Source organism: Mustela nigripes, chromosome 9, assembly GCF_022355385.1.
Source record: "Mustela nigripes isolate SB6536 chromosome 9, MUSNIG.SB6536, whole genome shotgun sequence".
Taxonomy (NCBI): Eukaryota; Metazoa; Chordata; class Mammalia; order Carnivora; family Mustelidae; genus Mustela; species Mustela nigripes.
The window spans coordinates 74,249,254-74,271,821 of NC_081565.1; the positions used below are offsets into that span (position 1 = coordinate 74,249,254).

A 22,568-nucleotide genomic window follows, 5' to 3' on the forward strand; every position below is an offset into this window, starting at 1 on the left:
ACTTGTACATGAGATCCTATCCCCTTTCACCCATATCTCATAAAGAAATTATCCGTCCTCTCTCTTGCTCATTTGTTTTTCATATTCTACAGATCATTCCGATCTCAGCCTATAAATAAACTGTTGTCTGTCCCATTAAATAAAGAACAAAAAAGGCCTTTAAAGGTTGATATCCAGGATCTATAATGAACTCCTCAAACTCAAGACACACAAAACAGACAACCATATAAAAAAAATGGGCAGATGATATGAACAGACACTTCTCCAATCAAGACATACAAATGGCTATCAGACACATGAAAAAATGTTCATCTCTAGCCATCAGGGAGATTCAAATTAAAACCACATTGAGATATCACCTTACACCAATTAGAATGGCCAAAATTAACAAGACAGGAAACAACATGTGTTGGAGGGGATGTGGAGAAAGGGGAACCCTCTTACACTGTTGGTGGGAATGCAAGTTGGTGCAGCCTCTTTGGAGAACAGTGTGGAGATTCCTCAAGAAATTAAAAATAGACCTTCCCTATGACCCTGCAATTGCACTCCTGGGTATTTACCCCAAGGATACAGATGTCGTGAAAAGAAGGGCCATCTGTACCCCAATGTTTCTAGCAGCAATGGCCACGGTCGCCAAACTATGGAAAGAACCAAGATGCCCTTCAACGGACGAATGGATAAGGAAGATGTGGTCCATATACACTATGGAGTATTATGCCTCCATCAGAAAGGATGAATACCCAACTTTTGTAGCAACATGGACGGGACTGGAAGAGACTATGCTGAGTGAAATAAGTCAAGCAGAGAGAGTCAATTATCATATGGTTTCACTTATTTGTGGAGCATAACAAATAGCATGGAGGACATGGGGAGTTAGAGAGGAGAAGGGAGTTGGGGGAAATTGGAAGGGGAGGTGAATCATGAGAGACTATGGACTCTGAAAAACAATCTGAGGGGTCTGAAATGGTATTATAGAGGGTACAGATTGCATGGAGCACTGGGTGCGGTAAAAAAATAATGAATACTGTTATGCTGAAAATAAGTAAATTAATTTAAAAAAAATAAAAAAGCCTTTAGTCTGGAACACCTGGGTGGCTTAGTTTGTTAAGATTCTGCCTTTGGCTCCAGTCATGATCCCAGGGTCCTGGGATCGAGTTCCACAGTGGACTCCTACCTAGCTCGGCAGGGAGTCTGCTTCTCCCTCTGCCTGCCACTCTCCCTATGTGCGCTCTCTCTTTCTCTGACAAATAAGTAAAATCTTTTTTAAAAAAGAAAAGAAAGGAAAAAAGAAAGCTTTAGTCCTTCCCTCTCCAGAAGGTATATACCAACTATCAATTTGGCTATGAATTTGGAATTCACTGCTTAATCCAAAAACTAGATTTGGGCCCTTTATTTTTTTTCTTTAGCAGCTAGCATAAAGCTGGACACTGGAGAGCTACTGCAGGGGAGTTCCTGGTTCTAATGGGCTCACTCCACAGACTTCTACAGTACCAGGACTTTTCCGCTGCCTGGATGCTAGCAAAAGGCTCCTACAGCAGACAGCTCCTGCAGCATGACAGAGGTCTTCAGCACTAGCCACAGCCAGCATATTCTCCCAGCACCCTAGGGCAATTTTGCAGTGAAGTGCCTCCTGTGAGACAACTCCCCAAGAGAAATGCTGAAGTTCCTGAGGGCAAATTGCCAACAGGTTAGTGGTGTGGCACCACACGGACTTTTCCCGGCAGTCGTGAGCCCTGGTCATGTCCTTTCCAACAAGGTCTAGATCTCAGTGTTGAAGCAGACAGACCCCGTTCTTTGGGCACTTAGTCCCAGGGGAGGGGCAGTTCCTTCTATTATTCCTGTATTCCTTAGAGTTCTCTGCTTTCTATTAGCCAACCCCTTGTCACTCCAGTCCTTTAATAGTAATTCTTTATATTAAACTTCCCCTGCTCATATTACTGTACAGTCTGTCTCTCACCAGACCCTCACTAACGAATGGAGCAGGAAATGATAGTAGGGAAAAGGAAAAATCAGTCAAACCTAAAATGATAGACAGGACACACGGTACACAATCTCATCTGTTACTAATGTTTCCTTTCAGAAAAAAAAAAATCTAGAAAATAAAATACTTATTGCATGACTTTCAACTGGTTTCAAGAGTGAAAACAAGAAGAGTCACTTCAAGGGTGTCTGGCTGGCTCAGCTGGATGAGCACCCAAATCCTGGTTTTAGCTCAGGTCATGATCTCAAGTGGTAAGATCAAGCCAGCTTTGAGCTCTTTGAGTTCCCCACTCAGTAGGCTGGGGCTCCACACTCAATGGGGAGTCAGCTCCAGATTCTCTCTCTCTCCCTCTGTCTCTCCCGTGCCCATCCCCCATCTCGTGCACATGTGAGCTCTCTCAAATAAGTCTTAAAAAAAAAAATAGCCATGTCAGGAAATTAATAAAGTACAATCATGAAGGTAGAAGAATACAGAAAAGAATCACTGGTAGGTGACATCAGACAACCAAATCCAATAAATAATTTATCCATCCATTGACTAGTATTTATTGAGTGCCTATAGTGTAGGAAAAAATAGTACTCCTTTCAATTTGAAGTTTTAGTTAACTCATTTCTGATTATAAAAGTATTACATGTTCATTTTGGAAAATCTGGAACCAGAAAAAAGTATGAAGAAGAAAAATTTTAAATATACATTTTTAAAACAGTAAGATCACACTACAGACTATAGCAGCTACTAGCCTTATTAAATTGTTTTTGCACATAAAATGTCTTTAAAAGAGCATAATTATTACTGAATAATCCTTAGAGATTTACCACATTTATTACATCCTCTCTTGTTGGACACTTTTCTTTCCTATAGTTTCAAAATATAGCAAAAAGCTCCCCAACAATGAATGGCGTAGAATAGGTAACTGGTTTTTGTGCATAAATACCTTGAGTTATATGACAAAATTAACATGAAAAATTACAGTGACATTATCAATGTTTATTCAATATTTACACAGATTATTTTAATTGCACTTATTTTATAAAACATACTTACCAAAATCATAACCTTCCGGAACAATATTTCGATAGACAATGCCCTTCCTCAAGCTGTCCTATTAAAAGACAAACTGCTTTTATTTATATTCATGCCAATGTATCTTTACTCTACAAAAATCCTATTACATAAAAAAAAATTTTTTTTAAGCAATTTAAAAAATAAATAACTCAAACTCAGGAGGACTTACCTATGGAAAATACTGAAGTGGTTACATAATATCCCATTAAACTCCCACTAATTCCCACTAAGAATAATCTAGGAACTATTTAGATATATAGTGTGTGTTTTTACATATCTGTACAGGCACATATATAAAATCTGATAAAATTCACCATCCACTCATGATAAGGAATCTCAAGAAAGTAGGTGTAAGGGAAATATACCTCAACATAATAAAGGCCAGATATAACAAATCCACAGCTAACATGCTCAACAGTTAAAAACTGAAAGCTCGTCCTCTAAGATCAGGAAAAAGACAAAGATGCCCACTCTTGCCACTTCTATTCAGCATAGTATTAGAAGCCCCAGCCAGAGCCATTAAGCAAGAACAAAAGGCATCCAAATTGGAAAAGAAGTAAAACTGTCACTGTTTGTAGATGACACAACATTCTATACAGAAAACCCTAAAGACTCCACCAAAACTGTTAAGACGAATAAATAAATTCAATCAAGTTGCAGGATACAAATTTAATATACAGAATTCTACTGCATTTCTATACACTAATAATGCAGTAGCAGAAAGGGAAATTAGGAAAACAATCCAATTTACAATTATAGCAAAAAGAATAAAATACCTAAGAATAAATTTAACCAAGGAAGTCAGTCAGAAAAAGACTAATACCATATGACTACACTCATATGTGGAATTTAAGAAACAAAACAGATGAAAATATGTGAAGGGGTGAAAAAAAGGGGGGAGGGGAGTCAAACCATAAAAGACTTAAAAATAGAGAACAAACTGAGGGTTGCTGGGGGTGGGTGAGTGTGGGATGGGCTAAATAAGTGATGGGCTAAATAAATTAGGAACGGCACTAGTAATGAGAATAGGGTATAGTGATGAGATCACTAAATTCTACTTCTGAAACAAATATTACACTATATCTTAACTAACTAGAATTTAAATAAAAACTTTAAAAAAGAAAATTAACTGAAACTACTATAAGGAAATGTGTTACATTTTGTAGCTTTAGGTAATTAAAGCAATAAAACAAGTATTTTAATTAAAAAAAAAATTTAACCAAGTAGGTAAAGCTTTGTACACCAAAAACTATAAGATAATGAAGAGTGAAATTGAAGATGCAAAAAAATGGGAAAACATTCCATGCTTTATATTGCAAGAAATAATCCTGTTAAAAAGTCCATACCATCCAAAGAAATCTACAAATTCATGCAATCTCTATCAAATTTCCAATGGCATTATTCACAGAAATAGAACACAAGACCCTAATATATGTATGAAACCACAAAAGACCCCGAATAACCAAAGTAATCTTGATAAAGAACAAACCTGGAGCTATCAAATTCCTGATTTCAAGTTATATCACAAAACCATAGTCATCAAAACAGTATGGTACTGGCACAAAAACAGATACACATAGCAAGAGAAGAAAGAGCCCTGAAATATACCTATGCATATATGGTCAATTAAATTATAACAAAGAAGGAGCGCCTGGATGGCTCAGTGGGTTAAAGCCTCTGCCTTTGGCTCAGGTTATGATCTCAGGGTCCCAGGATCAAGCCCCACATCAGGCTGACCCTGAATAACCAAAGTAATCTTGATAAAGAACAAACCTGGAGCTATCAAATTCCTGATTTCAAGTTATATCACAAAACCATAGTCATCAAAACAGTATGGTACTGGCACAAAAACAGATACACATAGCAAAAGAAAGAGCCCTGAAATATACCTATGCATATATGGTCAATTAAATTATAACAAAGAAGGAGCGCCTGGGTGGCTCAGTGGGTTAAAGCCTCTGCCTTTGGCTCAGGTTATGATCTCAGGGTCCCGGGATCGAGACCCACATCAGGCTCTCTGCTCAGCAGGGAGCCTGCTTCCCCCTCTCTCTCTGCCTACTTGTGATCTCTGTCTGTCAAATAAATAAAATCTTTAAAAAACTAAAATAAAATAAATAAATTATAACAAAGAAGCCAAAAATATAATATGAGGAAAGGAGAGTCTCTTCAATATATGCCGTGTTTGGAAAACTGGACAGCCACATGCAAGAGAATAAAACTGGACCACTACCTTACACCATACACAAACATTAATTCAAAATAGATTAAAAGACTTGAATGGAAGCCCTCAAACCATAAAACTCATAAAAATATTTGCAAATCATTTATCTGACAAGGGATCAATATTCAAAATACATAAACAACTCATACACCCCAATTTCAGAAAATCCAATTTAAAAATGGCAGAAGAACTGAATAGACATTTCTTGAACATACAGATAGCCAAAAGGCAAATGAAAAGGTATTCAATACCACTAATAACCAGGGGAATCACAAATCAAAAGCATGAGCTATTACCTGTTAAAATGGTTATTATAAAAAAAAAAAAGAAAGAAAATAAATAACCAGCGCTGGCAAGAATGCGAAGAAAAGGAAATTCCTATGCACTGTTGGTGGAAATGTAAATTGATGCAATCCCTATGGAAAAACAATATGGAGGGTCCTTAAAAAATTAAAAAGAACTACCGTACAATCCAGCAATTCCACTTCCGAGTATTTATTAAAAGAAACGAAAATCATGAAATAGAAAAGATTCATGCACCATTATGTTCACTGCAGCATTAATGATAATAGCCAAGACACAGAAACCATCTAGAAATCCACTGATGGGGAGCCTAGGTACCTCAGTGGGTTAAGCCTCTGCCTTTGGCTCAGGTCATGATCTCACGGTCCTGAGATCGAGCCCCACATCAGGCTCCTTGCTCAGCAGGGAGCCTGCTTCCCCTTCTCTCTCTGCCTGCCTCTCAGCCTACCTGTGATCTCTGTCTGTCAAATAAATAAATAAAATCTTTAAAAAAAACTCCATGGATAGATGAATAGATAAAGAAAACACACTGTGGATTATTATTAAGCCATTAAAGAGAAGGAAATCTTGCCATTTGCAACAAGGATGAACCTTGATGGCCTTACGCTAAGTGAAGTAAGTCAGGCAGATACCATCTGACCTCAATTATATGTAGAATACTTTAAACAAAGGCCAACCTCATACTCACAGATACAGAAAACAAACAGATGGCTGTCTGAAATAGAGTGAGAGATATGTGAAATGTGTAAAGGGAGTCAAAAGGTTAAGAACTTCTAGTTATACAGTAAGTCAGTCATGGAGATATATGTAAATGTGCAGCAATGACAACTATAGTTAACAATGTTGTGCTGCACATTTTGACATTGCTGAGAGAGTAAATCTTAAAAGTACTCACCCAAAGAAAAAAGTTCTATAATTAACTATGTATGGTAATGCATGTTAGACCTACTGTGATCATTTCACATTATGTACAAGTACTGAACCATAACAGTGCACACATAAAACTAATATATACCAATGCTGTATGTCTATGATACAAAAAAAAAGATCCATACATGTACGTGTACAGGCACATATATATTCATCTATTCCTGTAAATGCTAACAGATTTGCCTAGTAAAAGAGACCAGACTACAGTATGTTAATAAGTGATAATGAATAAAACCTTATGCAAAGTATGATACCAACAAAGGTGTACACACACATATCAAAAAGATTTACTTACCAATGATTCATCATAATCATTAAGGTAAAACAACTGAGACTTCACATTCCAATAGGCAAAAAGGTTGTCCAATCGGATTAACTGAAAATAAATAAAATTTATTACATGCCTCATTTTCTTCTTTAACATATGCTATTTTCAGAAGTCTCAAATAATGGAGTCATATGATAGAGTTAAGCAAGTAAACACAATTCACATAAATCCTTACTAGCAATTGCCTTTCTAAAAGTTTCGTTTATTAAGTCTATGGATTGACAAAATATTTTACCTTACGAAACAGTTTCTCAGTTTCATCATGTAAACATGGAACCCAGTTTTGATCAGTTGTCTAAAAAGAAAATTAACAGTGAAAAGTATTATTTACATGTGAAATGCAGACTGATGGAACGGCACCATTCATGCCCTTGACCAATTTCCCATAAAAATGGTCTTGAAACATTCAGTGAAAGGATATTAACTGAGCAAAAGAAAGCCTCTGCTTTCAAAGAGCTCACTGCTGAATGAAAAAGTGAACAAGCAATTACAAACAGGCAAGTACCACCGTAGAGGTTAAATACACAGTTCTCAGAATAAGGTAGGAGCCTCAAACTCAGGGATGTAAGGGAGAAAGTGATGTTCAATATAGGATATATGAATAGAAACTGCTGATTTTAAGGTCAGTAAAGAATATGATTCAGAGTAGAAAAATATGCAAATATGCAAAATGTTCAGGGAACTGAAGAAGCCTAGTATGGTCAGAGAACACAATGCAAAGCAAAGAGGTGAAACCAAATGTCACCTGGGGTCACACTACAAAGCAATTATAAACTATTTTAAAACAAAACTACTGACTTTATTCCAATAGCAATGAGAAGCCACTGAGGGGAATACAGTGTTTAGATGCTTATTCTGCAAAGATCGTTTTCATTTATTAGTAGAGAACTGAAGAGATGACGGCAGTCAAGTTTTCAAGCTTGAGCGTTGCATCAGAATCACCTGGAGGGCTTTCTAAAACTTAGTCTGCTTGACCCCCACTTGAGTTTCTAACTGAATAGGTCTGGGCTAGGACACCAGATTCCAAGGTCTCCCAACGGTGTTGGTCAACACCATTGCTGTCACAGCTACCCACTACCTCCACACCACCACAGCCAATGGCTCATTCTCCATCCTTATTTTTCAAACTTACAGCAACACTTGACAGTTTACCCCACCCAACTTCATTCGATAACTTTTCATTTGGCTTTTCTTATTTATTGTTTGTAGTGGATCCATGTTTTAAGAAGAGATTATTTACAAAAACCCAATGGATATAACAAATAAAAGCAAGTAATGAAATACTACACAGCAATTAAACTGAATTATGTGTAGCAACACAAGTAAATGTCAAAAACACTGTGATAGAAGAATGAAAATTTATAGAAAAATCACATAAAATATCACTTATGGTGTTTCTCTCTGGAGAAAGGTAAAGAGTAGAAAACAAAACAGAATTAGACTTTATTCCTAACAGTTTATTCTTTAAAATAAAGTATTTAAAACTTAAACCAAATGTCAAATTCCACAACTGTCTATTCTGGACGCAAGCCTCTACTTGCTCTTATACTTTAAAAATTCCTCAGTTTGAAAAACTGGACAGGAAGAAAGTTTGCCACAATATTAATAATGGCAGTGAGGAAATGAGTGATTGGTTTATGCTTTTCATGGCTTATCAAAGTTTCTGAAATGAGTATTTATTACTTTTACTTTCTACTTATTTAAGAAAAGTCTTGAATGTTCTAATTTGCAAATAACAGGCCCTCATATTTTAAACTAAATTTGATTGTCAACCGTTTTTTAAAATGGTAACCTAACTACCCCCAACTCCAATCCAGCCTATGCACTTTCTGTAGTAATTCTATATAGACGACTACTTCTGATGCTACACACACAAACAGTAATTAATAGTTAGATGAACTATACTACAAAATAGGGTTAAATTTTTTTTGGCTATATCATGTTACTGTATTTTACATTTTGCTCATTTTCCCAAGTTCTTATTTTGAAAAAAAAAAAAAAATTCCCCTCTCAATTTATCTATTTTTATTTCTATTTTTTTTTCTTTTTAACATATGATGTATTATTTGTTTCAGGGGTACAGGTCTGTGATTCATCAGTCTTACACAGCTCCCAGCACTCCCCACAGCACAGATTCATCCCCAATATTCATCCCCCAGCCACCTCATCCCGTCTACCGCCTCCCCTCCAGCAACCCTTGATTTATTTCCTGAGATTAAGAGTCTCTTATGGTTTGTCTCCCTCTCTGTTTTCAATTTGTTTCATTTTTCCCTCCCTTCCCCTAAATTTCTTTTCAAATGAAGTACCTGCATGCTGAGATTTTGAAGGGAAATACCAAATGATAGCGGGTTGTCTCGATTTGTGATCTAAAGAGGAAAGAGCAAATTTTACTCAGATTTTTATAAATTAAAATTCATTTTATTGAAAAAGTTCATTTCCTGGGAAATATTCTATATCTCAAACGTTCAAAAACATTTTACTACTTGCTACAACTTTTACTCCTATATTTTTCCAAATACTAATTAAGGTATCAAGTATCAATGTATTATTATGCAATAAAAATGCATGTTTTTCAGTTTATAAAAAAAGCTTATTGATCAATTGATGGCACACACAACAGTACTCTGAGATGTCAATAACTGTGCGTTTCAGAGAAAATACAGGATCTATTTGAGGTAATCTAAATCTAGCTCTACTGATTCCTACACCAGTGTAATTTCCAGGAGGTAACTATAAAGTATTTTAAAAATACATATCAACTAAATTCATAGTGCCCAACCATCAAAGGTGACCATAATATAAAAAGGCCTTTTCCTTCATTATCTGATTTTTGAACATTTTAGGAAAGTGCAGTCAAAGCAATAAACACTGAAAACTAATTACAGAAAAGAAAGATCAGGTCATTTTCAGCTCTGTGTCCCTCCACTTTTCAGCATCCAACAGGTTGATCACTACAGAGCAGGTGTCAACAAACAGTAAAATAAAAACATAAAAAAACAAGTTTTACCTATTAAAATACTTACGTCATCCTCGTAACGAATATGGATGTTGGAAATTTTCACTTGAAGATTTTTTATGATCTGAGTAATTAATTTTTCTGTAAAAGTGTCTTGTTTCTCCACCCGAAGTTTGTCTACAATAGCAAATATTCTTTAACTTGACTGAAAAATATACTGTATAAGTATTCACATTTCAAGATAACATTAACATTGCCATGTTAAAGAAAACAATCTGTATTTGTAAACAGAACACTAAGAGCCTGCTTTCCCAAAGTCTTCCATACCAAGAGACTTTCAAAGGCAACCAAACACATAATTTTCAAAATATATTTTTTTAATGAAACTAAATCCAACCAAACTTACTGCCATTAAATTTTACAACCTCTGTTAAATATACCTGAGTACATAAAGACTTGGAAAACAATGAAGATTATTAGGTAAGAATTATAATGGGTCTTAAATTATAAAAGCCAGAAATAGCAGGAAGTAGGCATCTCTCTTAAAATTAGTGATATTATTACAAGTTGTATGTGGTTCAATGTATAAAACAGTTGAATACATTTTTCTTGCTGATGAATCCAACACGAAGAACTTTCCAGGGGATAGACAAAATAAAGGACTGAAGTTCCTAATTTTTTTTTAACATGACTTTGAGGGAGGGGCACCTGGATGGCTCCGTCGGTTGAGCATCCAACTTTTGATTTCTGCTCCAGTCAAGACCTTGGGGTCCTGGGATCAAGCCCTGCATTGGGATCTGTGCTAAGAGGAGAGTCTGCCCAACGATTCTCCCTCCTCTCCTGCTGCTCCACCCCATGATCTGAGATAAATAATCTTTGAAAAGAATACGCCTTTGATAACCACAAGTTACTATCCCCCTTTCCCCCATTTGAAAATGCCAACGAAAACTACCTCATTTCCTATTTCTAGTCCTGTTCCACCTGTACACACATATTATCTGTCTTTTCTTCTAATGACCTACTACTCCCTAATTCAACTGCCAAGGAGGATAAGCTGATGAAGATATATTTACATCAAATCCAAGATTCAGTGAACAGATGAATAAATACACTTAACTATAAAAGGACTTTAGAATTAGTAAATAAACAAAATAAAAGCTCTCTGAAGACACAGCATTTTTTTTATTTGATTGGTTACCACCACATCCTAGTAAAATCCTTTGCTCTATGAATCTATTCATTCAGTTCAATGCAAAATTTTCATTCCCCCATCCAGTAGTTTCCTTCTCAATTCCTTACCCTGCTCAGAGCCCACAACCTATTATTTTACAACATTTTAAACTCTTTTGTTTTTTTTTTTCCTCATTTTCCTTACAGAGGAAAAGCTCCAACCCTAAAAAAAAACCCATTATCAGGGCACTTGGGCGGCTCAATGGGGAAAAGAAATAGGCTCAGGCTTAGAAAAGTTCTGAGAATACCTTACATTTACACCTCAGACTGATCCCTGGACTAGGGACCTCCTATAAAAATGAAAAATAATAAACAAAAACATTAAAAAAAAAAGAAAGAAAACCATAGTAATGGGGTGAATTTCATTTTAACAGGTATCACATGATTATATCCAAATATCCAGATTTTAATGAGAAATCACAAGGCATATAAAGAAGCAGGAAGGTATGGCCCATTCAAAGGATAAAAAAGTAAGTGACCAAAACTATTCCTAAGAAAAATCTGATGACAGTTCTACTAGCCAGACTTTTTAAGAATTTATTTATTTCTTTGAGAGAGAGCAAGTGAGCAAGATAGCATGAGTTGGGTGATGAGCAAAGGGAGAAGCAGGTTCTCTACTGAGCAGGGAGCCGGATGCAGGGCTTGCTCCCACAACTCCAGGATCATGAGCTGAGCCGAACGCAGACACTTAACCAACTGAGTCACCCAGGCGCCCACAATAAAATGATTGGGCATAGTGGTGAGCAACTACTTTAGATATGAAAGAACTGAGAGAAGAAAAAACAATATAAGAAGTGTCACCAGAAGTTATTGTTAAATCTCCTTTACTGTTTTCACCTCTTTGTCAAAAGGTGAAATGTTTACTCTGGATTTCACTTTTTTATTGAACAAATAAATGCATGGCAATGTTGGCAATGTAAGTATACATATATTTGTAAGATAGTTAGCTACTAAATGAAGGAGGGAGAACAGAAGGTAAGCAGATAACTGGGTTCGGAAGATCATTTTGTGTTTAAAGATAAGACATATTAACATATTACAGTATATTTCCATACTAAGGAGAAAGCTACACTAGAGAGAACAGAGTACAAAAAAGTACCGGCTGATAGTGACCACTGCACAAGGGGAAGAGAAGGAGATTTCTGCAGGACACCCCTTCCACTGAGAAAAGTGAAGTGTTAAAGTAATGGACTATTCTGGTCTAGGCTGAACAGGAAAAGATATGAACCCAAAAGTAAACAAATAAATATGGGAAAACATAAATATATCAAAGGACTAGGTACACCCAAAAAATTAAGAAGTGATATAATCGAATATTTTTTTAAAGCTATAAAACAAAATATACTTGATAAAATTATTATACTTAAAAACTAACCATACACTTATTGTCATAGAGTAAGTTTCTATAGAATTTCTGTAAACACGATAAAATATACAAACCACATTAAAATTCCCCACATAATAAGATTCCCTCATTCGCTAAATAATTTTAATGCCTCCAGAGACAAATAATATTCATATGTGATATTTAGGTCTTTTCTCTTTTTCTTATTATCATTTTTATTTACTGTTTCCTTTACCTTGATCAGCTACTTTTTGTTTTGCTTCTTCTATTCGTTTAAGTTCATGTTGTTTTGCTTCCAAGAGTTGTTTTTCTTCTTTTAAAGGATCATATTTTATTTCTACAGGAAGCATAAAAAAGAATACTTAGTTACTTTAACTTTAAGCATAACCATTCTAAAATATATCCTTGAAAATAATCATGAATTCAAAGTCTGCAATAATTTGGAGTAAAAATCAATTTAATGTGAATTTCTGAATGCTAATTTAAATATAGAAGTATCTCAAAAAATTCACCAGAAGTATTTTGAGTATAATTATCAAATATAAAGATTCTTCCACTCACAAATAAAAGTACTTTAAGTTATAATGTTTAAAAGTTGACTTACTAGAAGAAGGCACTATGAGTAAATAAATGTCTCCCAGGAAAGCTTCAACTGGTTGAGTATACAGGTTTTTCCATGGAATTGTAAGATTAAGATTACCTACATGAATTTTTAGAATAAGGACAAAAAATATTATTATTCATTCAACCACATTTATTGCTAGCCTAATTTTTTTATAAGCATATAATGTATTATTAGCCCCAGGGGTACAGGTCTATGAATCACCAGGTTTACACACTTCACAGCACTCACCATAGCACATACCCTCCCAATGTCCATAACCCAACCACCCTCTCCCTACTCCCCTCCCCCTCAGTTTCTTTTGTGAGATTAAGAGTCTCTTATGGTTTGTCTCCCTCCCAATCCCGCCTTGTTTCATTTATTCTTTTCCTACTCCCCAAAACCCGATGTTGCATCTCCACTTCCTCATATCAGGGAGATCATATGATAGTTGTCTTTCTCCAAATGACTTATTTCGCTAAGCATAATACCCTCTAGTTCCATCCATGTTGTCACAAAAGGCAAGGTTTCATTTCTTTTGATGGCAGCATAGTATTCCATTGTGTATATATACCACTTCTTCTTTATCCATTCATCTGTTAATGGAAATCTAGGTTCTTTCCATAGTTTGGCTATTGTGGACATTGCTGCTATAAACATTCAGGTGCACGTGCCCCTATGGATCACTACATTTGTATCTTTAGGGTAAATACCCAGTAGAGCAGTTGCTGGGTGGTAGGGTAGCTCTATTTTCAACTTTTTGAGGAACTTCCATGCTGTTTTCAGAGTGGTTGCACCAGCTTACATTCCCACCAAGAGTGTAGGAGGGTTCCCCTTTCTCCGCATCCTCACCAGCATCTGTTGTTTCCGGACTTGTTAATTTTAGCCATTCTGATTGATGTGAGGTGGTATCTCATTGTGGTTTTGATTTGGATTTCCCTGATGCCAAGTGACGTGGAACACTTTTTCATGTGTCTGTTGGCCACCTGGATGTCTCCTTTGCAGAAATGTCTGTTCATGTCCTCTCCCCATTTCTTGATTGGATTATTTGTTCTTTGGGTGTTGAGTTTGCTAAGCTCTTTATAGATTTTGGATACTAGCCCTTTATCTGATATGTCGTTTGCAAATATCTTCTCCCATTCTGTCAGTTGTCTTTTGGTTTTGTTAACTGTTTCCTTGGCTGTGCAAAAGCTTTCAATCTTGATGAAGTCCCCAATAGTTCATTTTGCCCTTGCTTCCCTTGCCTTCGGCAATGTTTCTAGGAAGAAGTTGCTGCAGCTGAGGTCGAAGAGGTTGCTGCCTGGGTTCTCCTCAAGGATTTTGATGGATTCCTTTCTCACATTGAGGTCCTTCATCTATTTTGAGTCTATTTTCATGTGTGGTGTGAGGAAATGGTCCAATTTCATTTTTCTGGCATGGGTGGTTCAGTGGTAGAATTCTCGCCTGCCAATTTCATTTTTCTGTATGTGGCTGTCCAATTTTCCCAGCGCCATTTGTTGAAGAGGCTGTCTTTTTTCCATTGGACATTCTTTCCTGCTTTGTCAAAGATTAGTTGACCACAGAGTGGAGGGTCTATTTCTGGGCTCTCTACTCTGTTCCATTGATATATGTGTCTGTTTTTGTGGCAGTACCATACTGTCTTGATGATGACAGCTTTGTAATAGAGCTTGAAGTCTGGAATTGTGATGCCACCAACTTTGGCGTTCTTTTTCAATATTCCTTTGGCCAGCCTATTTTCTATCAGGCATTCGAAGAACTAACAAAGTGACAAAGCTATTTTACAACTACAAACAATAAGCCTTTGTTGTAATGATTGGAAATCATGTCTATCAGAACTGTTGGAAAATCTACCAAATGATATTCTAAAAATGTGTAAGTTTCTCTTTATGACAATCTTCACCACAAACATTAGTATTCTTCTGCAATTAACCAACAACCCTTGTTATTATAATTCTGATTTCCCCAACTCATACTCTAAATCACTGTTAGTATTTATATGACACTTTCAAAGTGTAGACTATAAAACTGAAAAGTGTATTTTCACATATAGACTATATACATAATATGTGTGTATGAATATCATTGCAAGTGTATGCGCAGATTTCTATGGTAATTATCAAAGACCATGGACAAGATTAGAAAATCATTCAAACTAATGAAAATGTTTTACTACAGTCTATCAGCAAAGTATTTCTTAAAGCATTAGATTTCTTAAACTAAAAAATATGCTGTAAGGTCTTCATTATACTGATTCTAGTCTTGTGACAACAGAGGTGAGGGGGAGGCATAAAAAGAAAACTTTCAGAATAGTTTTAAAGTACTTTAAAATTTTTTAGAAAGCATGAGTCAAATAACTTAGAAATAGCTGTCATAATTGACAAGGGAACGATTAACAACACAATGGCTAGTTAGTAACTGGGGAAGGGAAAAAAATCTACATAGACATTTCTCATTACATAACCCCAAAATTCCATGTTTAAAAAAAATCTAAACTGAAAAAAGGATTTCATCTTACGATATCAATCCAGAGAAAAAGAACCAAACCATCTGATTTCTAAAAGACAGATGACTTTCTAAATTATAAAATCAGAGAAGATAATGACCATTTCAAATTTGTGTACAGTCCAAAATATAACCAGAATGAACACATTAGAAAAAATAATTGACAAATCTGATTATCAGGTAGACTGCTTACACACATACATATCCATTAAGAATCCAAAAAAGTAAATAAACAAAAGAAAAAGAACAATGACAAAATAGATTAAGTAATCAAAGAAACACAAACCAAGTCAATAATGTTCCATTTTCACCAGTAAATTTGATTCAAATTTTTTTTCTCTCAGTATAAAGTGCTTTCATAAAACTTGACTTTATACTTTCAGGAAATTTGGAAAATACAAAAAAATAGTAAAAAAGACAATTCCAAAAATCTTCCACATAAATATAACTACTTTTAAAATACATATGTGTTTCTTATACTTGCTACATATGTAATTTTGCATGCTAAATGAGGAAACTCTGAAAGAGCGTAAGATTAACAACACTCAACAACAGCAAGGGGAGGGGCACCTGTGTGGCTCAATCAGTTGAGTGTATGACTCTTGGTTCTGGCTCAGCTAATGATCTCAAGGTCATAGAATCAAGCCCCTCCACTGACTGTACTCAGCAGAGCCTGCCTAAAGATTCTCTCTCTCCTGCCCCTCGTCAAATCATTCTCTCTCCTCTCTCCCAAATAAATAAAATCTTGGAAAATATGTTTCTATAAAATTAGTTGTAATCCTATACTACCCATTTGGAAATGTATACTTCTTTCACTCAACAAATTGTGTCCCTACTATTTGCCAGGTATTGTACTAAGTGGTGAGAGTAAAAATTAAACCAACTTAAGAAATGTGCTGTCATAATAGAAGAAAAAAATAAATAATGATATTAAAGAATGACAGGGGCTAGGACAGAGGCATGCAAACTACCTCAGAATCTAAGTTTCTGACTCGTCCCCAGCCACACTATCTGGAAGATGTGTACCTGACTCCTTAGACCACAGACCCACGATCTATCAGAGTACAGCAGTAACTGGTCAGAAACCTAAGAAACCAAGATAGTTATGCTATTAAACAAACTGGCTCTCAATTAAATCATTTTTAACACTCTAACAAGATGTATAATTTCAGAGTTTTTAATCAAGGGATATATGGACCACATGGTACTTTTAAGTTACACAACTAAGTTCCACCCAGATGAGAATATATGATTTTTCAATTAGTGCTCGGAAACATTAAAAATACCACATTAAAAAGATACTAAGTATATAATTCTTACTCTATGCCCAGCAAGCACGACATTCAAATAATAAGCAAAGCTTACCTATATGACCAACTTTAACTTTAAAAGGTACATCCAGTTGACTCTACAAAAACATCATATATAAAATATTAGGACATATGCAGGCCAACAAAATAGAAGGCACTTTTTTCTTTCCTAAAATTATTTAAAGTGTTTACGTTAACTCACACCTTTTTTTTTTATCCTTAACACTTATTTAAAGATACATAACTGTAATATTCTCAAATCCACAAAATTCAGGGAGACTAATCATTTTTAAGTAGATAGGGGAAAAGCTCTATGGTAATACAGACCACCTAAGTTACCCATACCAAAATCATACTGCTTTTACACTGTATGAGGGGAGGAGGGGTGGTGGGAAATTTCACTAAAAGTTGGTCCTCACAGAGAGGTTAAAACTCCATTTTGCAAAAAATATCCTCAAAAAATTTCTCCCCATCCATCAGGGAAAAGGACAACTTTTTCATTAAGTAGTGCTGAGAAAACTCAATATCCACACATAAAAGTGAATTTAGACCCTTACCTTATAACTGCATATAAAAATTAACCCAAAATCAATATAAGACCTAAACATAAGAACTAAAACTACAAAACCCTTAGAAGAAAATATTTGGTAAAATCTTGACATCAGATCTGGCAACAACTTCTTGGATATAACAAAGACATGAGCAACAAAATAAAACAGATGAAATTTCACTGAGATTGAAAACATTAGAACAAAGGACATAGTCAACAGAGGCATAAGGCAACGCAAATGGGGATAAGCTTAGCAAATCATAATCGGATGAGGGAAAACAAATACCACTTTATATCTATTAAGATATAAATATGTTAAGTTATCTATGAAGATATCTATTAAGGTATTATCAAAAAATAAAAAATAGTGCCTAGCTGAGTCAGTCAGTAGAGCATGTGACTTTTGATCTTGGGGTCATGAATTTGAGCCCCATACTGGGGAGATTATACTTAAAATTTTTTTAAAAGAATACTAAAAAAATAAACATTAGCAAAAATGTGGAGAAACAAAACAACCTGTGTTGGTGATAGGAATATAAAATGGTTCAGCTACCATGGAAAACAGAATGGCAGTTCTTAAAAAGGCTAAACACAAAATTACCATAAAATCCACTAATAGGCATTTACCCATGGGGACGGAAAATAGGTAACTGAACAGACATGTATATTGCCAACGTTACAGCAACATTATTCACAAGACCCAAAAGGCAGAAACGACTGGAGTGTCCATCAATATATGAATGGATAAAGAAAACGCTGCATATAGATACAGCGGAATTATGTAGCCACGGAAAGAAATAATGTTCTGATACAAACAAGGAATTATGCTAAGTGAAAAACGTTGAATAGAGTATGGCAGACACAACATGATTCTACTTATGTGAGCTATATGGAATAGGCAAATTCAGAGAGTCAGAAAGTAGATTAGCGGTTAACAGGGTCTACACAGAACCGGAATAGGGACTTATTTCTTAATGGTTATAGGGCTTCCTTTGACCTAGGGAAAAGTTACAGAAAAAAATATTGGATGATAGTTGTACAAATCATAAATTTAATTAGTATCACTGAATTCTTGGGTAAAAAATGATTACCATGGCATCAAAAAAATTGAAGACTACAGGAAAGATCAATTAACCATTTAAAATAACATCATCTAGAAAGAAAAAAAATTAGGAAATTTTTAATGGGGAAAATTATACTGTCAGTTTGTGCTTTTTAAGGAGAAGAAAAGTCCACTTTATAAAATCCACATTTTGCAAAAATTATTTTTAAAAGGTTTTCTCAAAGTTTGAATAATTTAAGATAACAAAGTAAATCGAGAAGTCTACATAGTTATAAACATATGTTTTTTATACTCAAAACCTACCACAGGGGTACCTGGGGGCTCAGTCAGGGTCTGACCCCTGATTTTGGCTCAGGTCACGATCTCAGGGTCACGGGATTGGGCCATGCATCAGGCTACCCACTCAGCAGGGAATATTCTGTGCAGATTCTCTCTCCCTCTCCCTCTACCCTTCCCCACCTCACACTCTTTCTCTCTAAAATAAACAGAACCTAAGACGGAAGGAAAAAAAAAAACCTACCAGAGCATTTTCTTTAATTTCAAGATTCTTCAAGGCCACAGCTCCTAAAAAAGATTTAAAAAGTAATATTAAAGTATCTTTCATTTTAAAAAGGCATACTTCATCCTTAAATGTTATAAAGGAAAGAAAAAATATAAATGATGTGCATATAGAAAACAAAATAATTTGTAATCTTATTAGCTCACCCTCGTTCTTCAACTTAGAGTCTAAGAATGTTATGTTTGACCAAAACATCATTTATTGTATATTTTCACCTCAGTGGTTATAGCCCACTGTAATGTAAACATTTTAATCAGAAATATACAAATAACAGGACTCTAGTAAAGCTGCATAAAATACAAATATGAAAAAAAAGAGCTGTATTTAAATATACTTATGATGAACAACTGAAAATTTATAAGATCCAGTATCCGTGAGCTTGAAGATACATATATATATAAATTTCCCAACCTGAGATGCAAGGAGAAAAATAAAAGAAAAAATAGTAATGTCCAAGAACCACAGGACAACTGTAAAAGCTGTAACATATGCTCAACAGGAATACCAAAAGGAAAAAAAGAGAAGCAAATATATGAAGTATTAATGACTGATAAATTTCCAAAATTAATGTTAAAAACACCAAACCACAGATCCAGAAAACTCAGAACACAAGGCAGGGAAATAACAAAAAATTTACAACTAAGCATATCATAACCAAACTACAGGAAATCAAAAAAACAAACAAAACAAAACAAAACAAAAAACTTGAATATGATCCAAAAATATCTCTTCCGGGTATGGGGCAAAAAAAAAAAAAAAAAAAATCTAGGACGTTGAAAAGATTATCTGCACTCCAATGTTTATTGCAGCATTTTTCCCAAGAGCCAAGATAAGGAAACAACCTAACTGTCCATCAACAGATGAATGGATAAAGATATGATATTGTATAAATGCATGCAACAGAAATTATTCAGCCATGAGAAAGAATGAAATCCTGCCATCTGTGACAACACTGATGGACTTCGGTAGCATTATGCTTAGACATAGAAAGAGAAATATAATATGATATTGTTTATATGTAAAATCTAAACAGCTTGAACTCTTAAAAAACAGAGTAGAATCCTGTTTACCAGGGGCTAGGACATGGGGGAACTGGGGAAATTATGTTTAAAGATACAAACTTACAACTAGGAAATGATTAAGTTCTGGAAATCTAATGCACACCACAGTGCATTATAACCAACCATACTGTACAATGTATTTCAAAGTTGCAAAGACACTAGATCTCTAATGTTTGAACCACAAAAAAGAAATGATGATCATGTGACATGAAAGAGATGTTAGTGAAGCTACCACCATAATCACACAAAGCAAATCAATATGTTGTGCACCTTAACCTTACACAATGCTGTATGTAAATTAAGCCAGAAACAACAAAAAGAAAAATCTTGAACAAAGGCAGAGAAAACACACACATTCCCCAACAGAGGTACAAGGAATAACTGAATTGAAAATTTCACCAGAGAACATCCAAAACAGACTCCAACAGACAAAGTATGAATTAGCAAACTTGAAAACTTATCACCTGAAAATGTAGTGATGGAAAAAAAAAAAAAAAGAAAGAAAGAAAAGAAAAAGAAAAAAGTGAACAGAGCCAAATAGACTTATGAACAACATGTTTAAATGCATCAATAGCATTATGAGAGTCCCAAAAGGAGGACAGAGGCAGAAAGCTTAGTTGAAGTAACATCCAAAAATTTCCCAAATTTGAGGAAAGCTATGTATACAGAAATCCAAGAATCTCAACCAAGAAACGTGATCATCAGCAACACTGAATATTAAAAGCAAAAGTGATTTGACTTCTACACAAGATCTTCAAGAAGATTATCACTGGATTTCTGAGCAGAAACTTTACAGAGAATGATATATTTAGAGTGGTTAAAGAAAAAAGAAGTTAACCAAGAACATTATATTCAACAAAGTATTACATGTGCTTCAAAAACTGGGAAAATCTTGGGGTGTCTGGGTGGCTCAGTGGATTAAGGCCTCTGCCTTTGGCTCAGGATCCCAGGGTCCTGGGATCAAGTCCAACATCAGGCTCTCTGCTCAGCAAGGAGCCTGCCTCCTCTTCTCTCTGTCTCTCTGCCTACTTGTGATCTCTGTATGTCAAATAAATAAATGAAATCTTCTTTTAAAAATGAGAAAATCTTAAGATACTCTCAGATAAACAAAACCTGAGGGAGTTCACGAACAGTAGATCTGTCTTATAAGAAACCTTAGAGTCCGTCCGGCTGAACAGAAAGGACGCTGGGCATCGGGCACCTAGGTGGCTCAATCAGTTGAGTGTCTGACTTAGTTCCAGCTCAAGTCCTGATTTCAGGGGTCATACGATCAGCCCAACACTGGGCTCCATGTTCAACAGGGAATCGGCTTGAAGGTTCCCTCCCTTTGCCCCTCCTTGCACTCATGCACACACACGCTCTCTCCCAAATAATCTTAAAAAAAAAAAAAAAAAAAAGAAAAGAAAAGATGCTGGGTAGTAACTCAAAGCTGTAGTAATGGTAAGTTACTACAGTAACGGCAAGTGCATGGACAATATGAAAACTATTATAATTTTACTTTGTAACTCCATATTTTATTCTTTATTTTTTAAAATTTAATTTAAATTTTTATTTAAATTTCATATTTATTTAATTTAAATTTAATTTAAATGTTATATTTATTTTTATTTATATAATTTTATATATTGTACATAATATATATAATTTATAAATTATAAATTTTTAATTAAAATTTTAAAAACAAAAGAACTTAAAGATTGTAACTCTGTTTATAGTTACATAATGTGTAAAAATGTCATCTATTACATCAATAACAAAGTTGGAGACGCAAGCTGTAAAAAAGTGAAATTATTGTATGAGATTAAAATTAGGTATCAGTTTAAGATATATTCTTATACATTAAGATATTATATGTAATTCCTGTGGAACCACAAAAAAAATACCTACAGAATATACAAAAAGGAAATAAAATCAAAACGGATCACTGGGGCGCCTGGGTGGCTCAGTGGGTTACAGCCTCTGCCTTTGGCTCAGGTCATGATCCCAGAGTCCTGGGATCGAGCCCTGCATCTGGCTCTCTGTTCAGCAGGGAGCCTGCTTCCTCCTCTCTCTCTCTCTGCCTACTTCTCTGCCTACTTGTGATCTCTGTCAGATAAATAAATAAAATCTTTTAAAAAATTATAAAAAAAGAAAGTATATGCATGACTTAAAAAAAAACCGGATCACTAAAAAGAATGAATACAAAGGGAAAAAGTAAGTTAAAACAGTTATAAGACATGCAGAAAATAATTAACAAAGTGAAAATAGTAAGCCTTCCCTATCAGTAATTACTTTAAACATAAACAGTTTAAGAAGGTATGGTGTGTGTGTGTGTGTGTACACACATACACAATGAAATATTATGCAGTCATAAAACCAAATGAAATCTTGCCATTTTCAAGACATGTATGGAGCTAGGGAGTATTATACTAAATGAAATAAGTCAGTGAGAGAAATACCATATTATTTCACTCTTATGTGGAATTTAAGAAACAAAACAGATGAACACAGGAGTAAGAAATAAGTGATTTTTAAAATATGCAAACCGAGGGCACGTGGGTGGCTCAGTGGGTTAAAGCCTCTG

The 22,568-nt window shown here is 35.0% G+C and overlaps 1 protein-coding gene across 4 annotated transcripts in view; it reads right to left on the reverse strand.

Annotated features, from left to right (window-relative positions):
- Positions 1–22,568, reverse strand: part of VPS13A (vacuolar protein sorting 13 homolog A) — a 223,361-nt gene that overhangs the window by 190,858 nt on the left and 9,935 nt on the right. For all 4 annotated transcript variants that reach the window (XM_059411819.1, XM_059411818.1, XM_059411820.1 and 1 more), the window contains exons 2-10: positions 18,906–18,949; positions 16,828–16,870; positions 12,964–13,059; positions 12,595–12,696; positions 9,852–9,961; positions 9,135–9,194; positions 7,064–7,123; positions 6,796–6,876; positions 3,026–3,083 (exon numbers count right to left, since the gene is read on the reverse strand). In XM_059411819.1, the coding sequence (XP_059267802.1) occupies positions 3,026–3,083; positions 6,796–6,876; positions 7,064–7,123; positions 9,135–9,194; positions 9,852–9,961; positions 12,595–12,696; positions 12,964–13,059; positions 16,828–16,870; positions 18,906–18,949 (654 nt within the window). The remainder of the gene's footprint in view (positions 1–3,025; positions 3,084–6,795; positions 6,877–7,063; positions 7,124–9,134; positions 9,195–9,851; positions 9,962–12,594; positions 12,697–12,963; positions 13,060–16,827; positions 16,871–18,905; positions 18,950–22,568) is intronic.